The sequence below is a fragment of the Mus caroli genome, chromosome 18 (genome assembly GCF_900094665.2).
Source record: "Mus caroli chromosome 18, CAROLI_EIJ_v1.1, whole genome shotgun sequence".
Classification (NCBI taxonomy): Eukaryota; Metazoa; Chordata; class Mammalia; order Rodentia; family Muridae; genus Mus; species Mus caroli.
In genome coordinates, this window is record NC_034587.1 from 71,117,570 (window position 1) to 71,127,879 (window position 10,310).

Sequence of the window (10,310 nt, forward strand, 5' to 3'; positions counted from 1 at the left end):
GTGGGGGGGGGGGACAGGCCAGCAATGTGATCCCTTAAGAATGGAAGATACTGACTAGGCTGCAGAGATGGCTCAACAGTTAAGACCACTGGCTTTTCTTTCAGAGGACCTGAATTCTATTCCCAACACCCACATGGCAGCTCACACCTGTCTATAACTCCACTTCTGAGGCTTCTGACACCCTCACATGAACATACATGCAGGCAAAACACCAATACACATAAAATTTTAACAAAAGAACGGGAGATGCTCCGGGTACCATCAGAGGGTGCCTGATACAAGGAGTAGCTGGGTATGAGGGCCAGATCCAGTCTGAGGCTGACACTGGTGGAAAGACCTGTGAGAACACAAGGGGAAAAACTGACTTTGCTGTTTTTGAACCCAGATATCAAGCATTCAAGGCATTGGTGCATTTGGGAAAGGTGACATGAGTCAGTCCAGTGGGTTGGGGGGTACAGGGGGTCCAACTAGGGCCACAGAGGGAAGGGCTCACTCTGTGACTTGCTCAACAGATGAGCTTCCTTCCCCTGAGGCCACCTGTGCTCCTTCCCCACTACTCCAGGCTGGCCGAGCACTTGAGGAGAACCCGGGCCGCCATCGTGTTCCAGAAGCAGTACCGCATGCTGAAGGCCCGCCGAGCCTACTGCAGGGTCTGCAGGGCTGCCGTCATCATCCAGTCCTTCACACGGGCCATGTTTGTGCGCAGGAACTACCGTCAGGTGAGTAGCTGCCATGGGCATCTCACTTCACCTTCCAGTCCCTTGCCCCAGGGCCACTGCCTCTTTCTAGTGAGGTAACTATTAGGCTTCCCGGCACTTTAAGTTTCTTAGACTATGGTTCCTTCTGTCTTAGTGTTTCATTGCTGTGAGGAGACACCATAACCAAGGCAACTCTTAAAAGCGAACAGAGGTTTAGTCCATTGTCATCATGGTGGGAAGCATGGTGGTCTGTAGGTAGTCATGGTGCTGGAGAAGCTGAGAGTTCTATATCCTGATCTGCAGGCAGCACAAGGGGACTGTGTGCTATGAGCATATAAGAGACCTCAAAACCTGCCCCCACCATGACATACTTCCTCTAACAAGGTCACACTTACTCTAACAAGGCCACACCCCCTAATAGTGCCACGCCAAGCAAGCATTCACACACACAAGTCTACGGGGGCCATTCCTATTCAAACCACATCTATCTAATAAATAAAGGTAGAAACAAGAGTTTGTCAGCTACTCTCCTGTGTACACATGGTCTACAGAACCTAGCTAAAACTTTCCATCAAATCCTTGGATGTTACAGGCCACATATGCGTGGTCTCCTAAACCCAAGGCCAGGCCAGCTTTCAAACCCCCGTAGTTACAGAAGCTGTACCTGTCCCCATCCTGCAGAGCAAACCCACAGGCTATGTGTGCTCATCCTCACCAGGTCCTCATGGAGCACAAAGCCACCATCATCCAGAAGTATGCCCGGGGCTGGATGGCACGGAGACGTTTTCTGCGGCAGCGGGATGCAGCCATTGTCATCCAGTGTGCCTTCCGGAGGCTCAAGGCCAGGCAGGAGCTGAAGGCCCTCAAGATCGAGGCCCGCTCGGCAGAGCATCTGAAACGCCTCAACGTGGGCATGGAGAACAAAGTCGTCCAGCTACAGCGGAAGATTGATGACCAGGTCAGTGGTAGGCATCTCCTACATGGGTGTCGAGGCTTGGGGATACTGGGACATGCTTGAGACAGACCCCCAAGCTTTCTCAGGGAGCTGCAGGTACCAGAGACCTCGGGCATTGCACAGTCAGTAGGAATAGTTACTGAACGTAGTCACTGAATAGTGTCACTCCCCAACAAAGGCAGCATGCCCCAATCTTCAGGATCTACAAATGTGCTCTCTCACACACAAGGAGCTTTGCAAGAGTGCATATGTTAGGGGTGTCTGGATGGGAGGGTGGCCTTAGGCTGTCCAGGTGGACCCCATGGGATCATAGCGTGCTCACGAGAGAAAGCTGCAGACGGGATCTGGGAGCAGGATGTAGAGCCACAGGCTCCAGTATCCAGGCCACCTTTGGGAGCTACAGATAACAGTGGGAGGTTCTCCCTGGAGTCTCTAAACAACCACAGTCCTGCTGGCCACCTTTAGAAGTTCCTTCCAGAGCTGCAGAATAGTTGCTTACATTGTTCTGAGCCACCAGCTTCAAGGTACTTTTTAATGGAGCAATAAGAAATTGATAGATTCATCCAGAGTCCTGAGGCCCTGCCTCTCCAGAGGCTTCACACCGTGTTTCCCTCTTTGTTTATGACGGTCCCCATGAGGTAAATGTTGGCATCCTGTCTGATATGACATTGGTATTGCATTGATTACGTTTTTTAACTCTGTCTGCACTGGCTACCTTCGCACGTCAACCAGCTAGATGAGCAGTGTGTCGATGCCCACTGTGGATGGAGTTCTGTGAGAGGATCTGAGGCAAGCATAGGATACTGGCTTCTTTGAGGTCGTGTAGACTCAGGAGAGAAAGGATGAAGGCGCACATGGTGTGGATGTGAGGAATAGAAAAACCTGGCAGTGGGGGACCAGCCATAGCAATGGGGGACTGGCCATAGCAATAGGGGGCCAGCTGTGGCAGTGGGGGACTGGCCATGGCAGTGGAGGATCAGCCATGACAGTGGGGGACCAGCCATGGAAGTGGGAGAGCAGCAGTGGCAGTGGGGGACACTTGATCTTAATGTACTCATGCTATAGTAGGCATTTTTGGAATTTCTCATAACCTGAGGGCAGGAAAAATAGGTGAGTCATTTTGTTTTGCTTTTGTTTTTATTGGTATTATTTTTAAAGATAGACTTTCATGTAGTCCAGGCTAGCCTCAAACTCCATTTATGGCCAAAAATGACTTTGAACCTCTGACTCTACCTCCCGAATGCTGGAAGCACAGTGGTGGACTACCAGGATCAGTTTTATCCCCTGCTAGGGCTCAACCCTGCTTCATGTCACAGGGCAAGCATCCTGCCAACTGAGTCACATTTCCAGTACAATGAACCAGTTTTGGGCTAAGCTAGCTGTCCTACACATGAGCCCCTGTGTGGAGATAGCTGACAATGGGGCACTTTGCTTTCCTGTTCTGGGCAGAGACCAGGCTCGTGGAAGAGCCAGTGCCCTGGGTGTGTGTTCTCTGGGAGTTACTCAGAGTGTTGGCTTGGATGCTGTCTTAGTTAGGGTTACTATTGCTGTGATGAAACGCAATGACCAAAAGTAAGTCAGGAAGGGAAGGGTTTATTTGGCTTAGACTTCGACATCACAGTTCATCATCAAAGGAAGCCAGACCAGAAATTCAAACAGGGCAGGAAGTTGGATGCAGGGGCTGATGTAGAGGCCATGGAGGGGTGCTGCTTACTGGCTTGCTCCCCATGGCTTGATCAGCCTGTTCTCGTATAGAACCCAGGACCAACCAGCCCAGGGACAGCACCACCATGATAGTACCACCCATTGGTCTTCTTCCCCGCTGATCACTAATTGAGAAAATGCCCTACAGCTGGATCTCATGTAGGCATTTCCTCAACTGAGGCTCCTTCCTCTCTGGTGATTCTTGTGTCAAGCTTATACACAAAACCAGCCGGTACAAATGCTCAGTATAAAAAGACAGCCCTCCCAGTGTGAGCTGAGGATGCTCACTTCCTACCCTGGTCAGCCTGTGGTGACCCAGCAAGTCAAGGAGGCAGTGACCAGAGAGAGGTCTGTGAAAACACAAAGCACCACGGTGTCCCCTGTTTCTGTCAGGACTGTCAGTGCCAGTGACCACTGAGTCACTTTTCTAGACACAGTGTGGCCAGAGGACAAGGCGACTAAAGCCACTGTCCCCACTAGGGAGGAGCATCTGTGTACCCAGGCCACCCTGGGCCCTGGTTTCAGATAGTGCTCAGTATTGGCCTTGCTGGTGTGTGAGGTCAACTCCGGAGGATAAAAATAACACAGTATTTCCCACCCCACGTGCTTGAACGTCGGAGAGAAGCAGATTTGAAAGGCCTATTTTTAAATAAAGCTCTCTCGCCTTAAGCTTTCTGCTCGGCAAACATTTGTGAGCAGTGGCAGATGCTGTCACCCTGGGCAAGGCTCCCTGTATACAGCAGGTAATCAGGGGACATGTGAGATCTTTCTCACACTGATTCCCATGAGGTTTTCATGCCAGGCACTGTACCCATGCCTTAACCCACTGATCTTCACCACGCCTATGGGATAAGTATTGCTATCATCTCCATTTTAAACATGAGTGCACTTAAGGGCACAGAGGGGATAAGTAACCAACCAAAGGATACACAGCCAGGAAAAAGCCTGGCTGAGATTGAAGCTGCTTTCAGGGAGGCTTTGCCACCTCTGGCTGGGTTTCCAGATCATTCCCAGTGAGAAGCTCTTGGGACATGTGAGAAATGCTCTTCAGTCCAAACAGAGGCGCTCCCGTCAGTTTGAGGTCATTCTCATAAAAAGTCTCATATTGTCGGGGCTGGTGAGCCTTGTGTGGCACCTGTGGTGGCAGAAGCATGGGCACATAACACTGTGTGCACACATGTGCACACATGATGGCAGAGACATGACACACATGACCATGGGCACTGGAGATCCCTTGATAGGCAGATCAGCTATTGGGAAATAAGTTGGGTGTCTTTTCCCCTGCAATTCCTAGATCAATCTAGGCAACTGCTCTCTTCAGTCGTTAAGCCACAAAGGAAGATGTACATGGCCTGAGAAACCAGAGATAAATATCCCAAGTCACTTCTCAGAATAGCATGACATGGGAGGCAGTGTCTCAGTCATAGGAGTCTGGTGAGATTATTCCCACTACCATGGGAAGGAAAGTAAAAGGCAAAACCAGGGAAGATGTGCACCCCAAGTTCATGTCTTAAGGCTGAAGACCCCCCACTGCAGAGAGCAGACTCTGCACCAAGCAAACCCCCTATCCCACCCCTTCCCCCGTCCCCTGCTTCTATAATAGTGCTCCTCTATGTACCTACCCACTCCCACCTCACTGCCCTAGCATTCCTCTACCATGGGGCATCAAGCCTTCACAGGATCAAGGGCCTCCCCTCTCTTTGATGCCAGATAAGGCCATCCTGTGCTACATATGCAGCTGGAGCCATGGGTCCCTCCATATGTACTCTTTGGTTGGTGATTAGTCCTTGGGAGCTCTGGGGAGTCTGGTTGGTTGATATTGTTCTTCCTATGGGGTTGCAAACCCCTTCAGGTCTTCAGTCCTTCCCATAACTCCTCCATTGGGGTTCCCTTGGAGGAGTCTGATGGTTGGCCGCAAGCATCCGCATCTGTATCGGTAAGGCTCTGGCAGAACCTCTGAGGAGACAGCTATACAGAGCTCCTGTCAGCAAGCACTTCTTGGCATCCACAATAGTGGCTGGGTTTGTTGGCTGCATATGGGATGCATCCCAGGTGGGGCAGTCTCTGGATCCTTTTTTATTAGAAAAAAAATATAACCCAAATCAATAGTTCAGTCAGTGGCCTTTAAATCGGTTTGATTAGGGGTAGTTAATAGACAGTCATAGCCACTAAGTAAATACTACATTAATTAGTCCATATTTTACCATTCTCGTCTGCAGCAGGCTGTGTTGACTTCACCATAAAGATTCTTGCAATGATTTTCCCTCTGACTGAAAAACCACAATACGTCTGGTTGTGGGGTCCCAGGTTTAAGATTCAAAACAGACAGCGATGGGACTCCAGATGCAGGGGTTGTTTGAATGACAAGGGGATGGGGGTGGGGTGATGAGTGGGGGTGGGATTGGCAGCAGCAGAGGCTTTTGTGAGCAGCCTAAGGGACTCCATAGAGACCACAGGCCAGTGAGGCTCTCTAACAGTTACTGAGTTACTGGCTGTGTGGCACGTGCCAGATAAGCATGTCGTTCCCTACGTCTCAATAATGGCCTTCTCAGACGGGGATTTTTCTCTTATCTGCAGTTTATATGGGAAGTGGGCCACAGAAAAGTGAGTGACTGGATGAAAGACACAGAGGGCCAAGGATGAGGCCACCTCAGGCCCAGGCCTGGCAGCAGCAGACACCTCCTTCCCCAGTGTTTGAGTCAGGTTTCTGGTAGCATCAGGATCAGGAAAGCTGGGCTTTCCAGAAACATCTGCATTCCACATGTACCTGCCTCCACCACAGCACGTCCCTCTTTTCATATTCCAACCAATCCCATCCAGGCACCTCCTCAGCCACCTCTCTACCCTCATCGACCTGGTCCAGGCCCTGCCAGTGAGACTTGACAGCCCATCTGAGCTCACTCGAATCCCAGAGCAGACATGAGGACAGAGAGTAGCTAGCCAAACCTGCCTTCCACCTGTGCAGGGGCCCTGTGCCTCCAGGGTAGACCTGGACCCTGGTGAACAGTTCACACAGGTGTTGCTCTTTCTTTTGTTTTTTGTTTGTTTGTTTGTTTGTTTGTTTTTTGTTTTTGGGGGGGGGTTTTGGGTTTTTTTGAGACAGGGTTTCTCTGTGTTCCCTGGATGTCCTGGAACTCACTTTGTAGACCAGGCTGGCCTCGAACTCAGAAATCCGCCTGCCTCTGCCTCCCAAGGGCTGGGATTAAAGGCGTGCGCCACCACTGCCCGGCTTTTTTTTTGTTTTGTTTTTTGGTTTTTTTGTTGTTGTTGTTGTTGTTTTTGGTTTTGTGGTGTTGCTCTTTCTAAGTAGATGCCGCTTAACTGAATTTCTTTTAGACTTTCCAGATGAGGCTAACAGCAAGCCCAGATGAGTGGAGAAGCAGGCTGTGCCTGGAGCTTGCAGAGAGTTTGGGAAATCTTGCACACAAGGATTGCATGCTCAAGCCATGTGCTGTGTGAGCCATGTGCTGCTTTATAGGTGGCAACAGCTTTTTTTTTTTTTTTTTTTTTGAGAGCTTATGTGAGGTTTAATTTTTCTGTGAATTAGTCATTGATTTCTGATGCCCTGGTTTATTGGCATTTTAGCTGATAGCTCTGTTCTGCTTGGAGTTGCTGTGGAGTCCAGCAATGGAGGGTGATCAATGAGTTCCGCTTGCCTGCTGATTCTGAGCGTTCTCCATCCCCTGCTCCAATTCCCCCTGCCTCCCAGCCTCTCCATCCTCCCAGCCCTGACTTCTGCCCGTCCTTTATGTGAGCTTCATTCCAGAAGTAGGATCTCAGGGCCTGCTGTACACATCAGCTGACGGCTGATTGGGTGCACAGTCTGTAGCTGGGTGTTGTCAGATGTCAATCTCTCCAGTGAAAGTTGGGTGAGCCATGTTGACAGGTGGCAAGAGAGACCCTGGGGCCCCTTGGAAGGCCTCCTTGAAAGAAGGGATACTGAAGGGGTCCTTTGTCTCAGAGGAAGGGATTAGGTTACAGCTCTTTGTGCCTGTAAGTCCAAAGCTAGGAGCTCTTAATGCGAAGGGATGGGGAGTCCGAAGAGGCCAAAACTGCAGATCCAAGAAGCTGGCTCCATTATTCTTGCACCAGCAACCTAGTCTGTGTGAGTGCTCACATGTTTTCCTTGAACTGTTTCTGTCAACACTGCTGTTTGTGTCTCCCTCTGCTTCTAGGTCCGCACAGGAGTTTAAAGGGTCAGGGGGTGCCCCAAGACTGCCTGTACTGGCATGAAATTATTCTGAGCTTTAATTCTGCCCTACAAGTCTTTTTTTTTTTTTTTCTGGTGGCCTTCATGATTCTTCCTGGCTTGATAACCCTCTCTTTTTGTTTTTTATTATCCTCCCTCCCACCCCATCTGCTGATGTTCTCTACAGAACAAAGAGTTCAAGACTCTGTCAGAGCAGTTGTCTGCAGTCACCTCCAGTCATGCCGTGGAGGTGGAGAAGCTGAAGAAGGAGCTGGCACATTACCAGCAGAACCAGGAGGCTGATACCAGCCTTCAGCTGCAGGAGGAGGTACAGAGCCTGCGCACTGAACTTCAGAAGGCTCAGTCGGAGCGCAGGGTCCTGGAGGATGCTCACAACAAGGAGAATGGCGAGCTGAGAAAGGTATGCATGCACTGGAGGACCAGGACTTTCTGGTGAAGGGCTGGTGGGCAGAACACCTGTAGGAGACGATTCTTCATGCTGAACAAATTTCCAAGATTTCCAGGGCATGTGTTCACAGACAAGCCACCCCTCATTTCATGAATGCTGTGCATTTGGGTCTCATAGCAAATGTCTGATCCCTGAGCCAGTGTTGATTGAGCTGGTATCGTTAGCTAAGCCTTGTCACATCCCTGGGGAGAGTAAATGGTGTCTGGCTTTGCTCATCTTTCTTAAAACCTTGAGTATGTTCTCAGGGAAACTGCACAGAGCTAGTCCTTGGTGAGAGAGGTGACAGGTGCTACATGTTCCAGGGCCTCAGCAGCCAGTAGCCATCCTGCCCACCAGGAAACCCTTTTGTTGGGGAGGTCTACTCTGCTGGCTGGAGACAACTTTCCCACTCTTGTTCTTAAGGCTTACTTATGGAAGGTCCATGAAACGGGACTTCCTATTGTTGCTTCTACTGCTCCTGACTTTCAGCTACAAAGAAGCTCTTCTGAACTCCCAAGGCAGCTCTTCCAACAAGGAGAAGTCCCACAGTGCCATTGGAGGGCTGTCTATGGGTTGAGAACGCCTCTGTCCTCCCTATCTCTACCGTGACCCAACTAGAAAGAAGACAGTGCATTGCTCACACTCTAGTATCTGTCCAACATATAGAGTAGAGAGTTACATGGATTGAGAACCTGAGGAAGGAGAGTCAGTGTTGGTTGGTGCTGGAAGAAAAGCTCTGAAATTGGGACAGACAATGCTGGCACCCCAGGGGCAGACACAGAAATACTGGCCCTAACCCTACCTATATTGTCAGGTGAGTGCAAGAACCCCTACCAGCCATGGTGCCCATATGTAGGGGTGTGTGTGTGTGTACACATAAATACACATGCACACATGGCCTTGGTCACCTCTAGGATTGCTTCTGGACTCATTTGCCATCCCTGCTACCCACAAAACTTTTGAGTCAGGGCCTCAGGGCACCTAAAATAGCTGGGTTTTTCCATCCAAAGGTAGGTAAAGGTTTGCTGTAAGAAAACTTCCTTGGTAAAACAAAACAGAGAAGCAAAGTCCATCCTGATCTCTTTAAAAAACAGCTGCTGCCAAAAGCCTGTTGGCCTTGGGACTGAACCAAACAGGAGCTTGACAGGAGCAGATACCTGCTCCCCCAGCCATCTCTGGAGATGAGGTTTCACTCTGTGACCCTGGCCGGCCTAGAACTCACAGAGATCTACCTCTGCCTCCTACATGTTAGGATAAAAAAAAAAAAAGTGCACCACTGTACCCGGTTAAGACCCTCATCTCTAACTCCAAACAAATACATGCCACCTATGTGAACAAACGACAGGCATGACATGATCAATGTGGTGGGAGGATCACTCTTTTTAGGAAATGAGAAACAGACATTGTCCTTTCTGTAGGGTCTGTGGAACCTTTTTCTGCAGGAGTTGAAGAATGGTCAAGGGACAGCTGCTCTTGGTTTCTATTCTAGGATCTGCCTAGCCAGGGTTTAATGCTCAGCAGAGGCAGTCTCCAGCCTGAGCACGTGCTGAATAAGAAGACAGTTGGTCTCCTTCTGGTCAGCTCCAGGGTCTTTCTTTGCATTCAGTGAGATTGATGAGGCCAGCAAAGCCCAGGGACAGAGCCGGCTGCTGGTAGATGTTTAATTAATGGGTTTGATGTTTCTGTCAGCAGAAACTGCAAATGCTGTATTGGAACTGGCATGCTGGAACACTTGGGGCTGCCACCTCTGATGATTTTACCTGGTAGGCCACATGACAGTGCTGTGGGCTACCATGGGAATCCATCTCTGTGCCTGCAGGGCATGCAGCTGCCCCCCCCCCACACACACACACCCCTACCATTTTATACTAAGGAAGACATTACTTCAGCCTCTCCACAGAGCAGCTCACTGGGACTCTTTGTTCCTTGTGTTCCATCATGCAGCTGTGCTGTTTTGTGTGACCTTGCTATTTGGAAAGGAGGTGGCTCCCCAAGCTGCCCTTGGCATAGAGGCAGTAGCTCCTAATTCATAAGATGCTCTGAAGGTTACACAGAGCCTAGCTCAGTGCAAGGTTGCAGCAGGAAAGGAAAAGTGACCCGCAGCCAAAGGCTAGGCCCTGAGGCGGCCTGGGCATGGCCCAGGTGTCTCGTGGGCCCAAGGTTCTAAGTGCTCACACTGGTTCATTAGGTTGTGTGCTGCATCACCTTATCAGCCATACGGCTACCTCTGCTGATGGCTGGTTCCAGTGTGTAGCTACCTCTGCTGATGGCTGATTCCAGTGTGTGGCTACCTCTGCTGATGGCTGATTCCAGTGT

General features: G+C 50.2%; 1 protein-coding gene across 4 annotated transcripts in view; it reads left to right on the top strand.

Annotated features, from left to right (window-relative positions):
• The window catches only part of Myo5b (myosin VB), a 314,400-nt gene that overhangs the window by 250,040 nt on the left and 54,050 nt on the right, over positions 1-10,310 (top strand). For all 4 annotated transcript variants that reach the window (XM_029472030.1, XM_021150181.2, XM_029472031.1 and 1 more), the window contains exons 20-22: positions 563-719; positions 1,417-1,656; positions 7,734-7,967. In XM_029472030.1, coding sequence (XP_029327890.1) covers positions 563-719; positions 1,417-1,656; positions 7,734-7,967 — 631 coding nt within the window. The remainder of the gene's footprint in view (positions 1-562; positions 720-1,416; positions 1,657-7,733; positions 7,968-10,310) is intronic.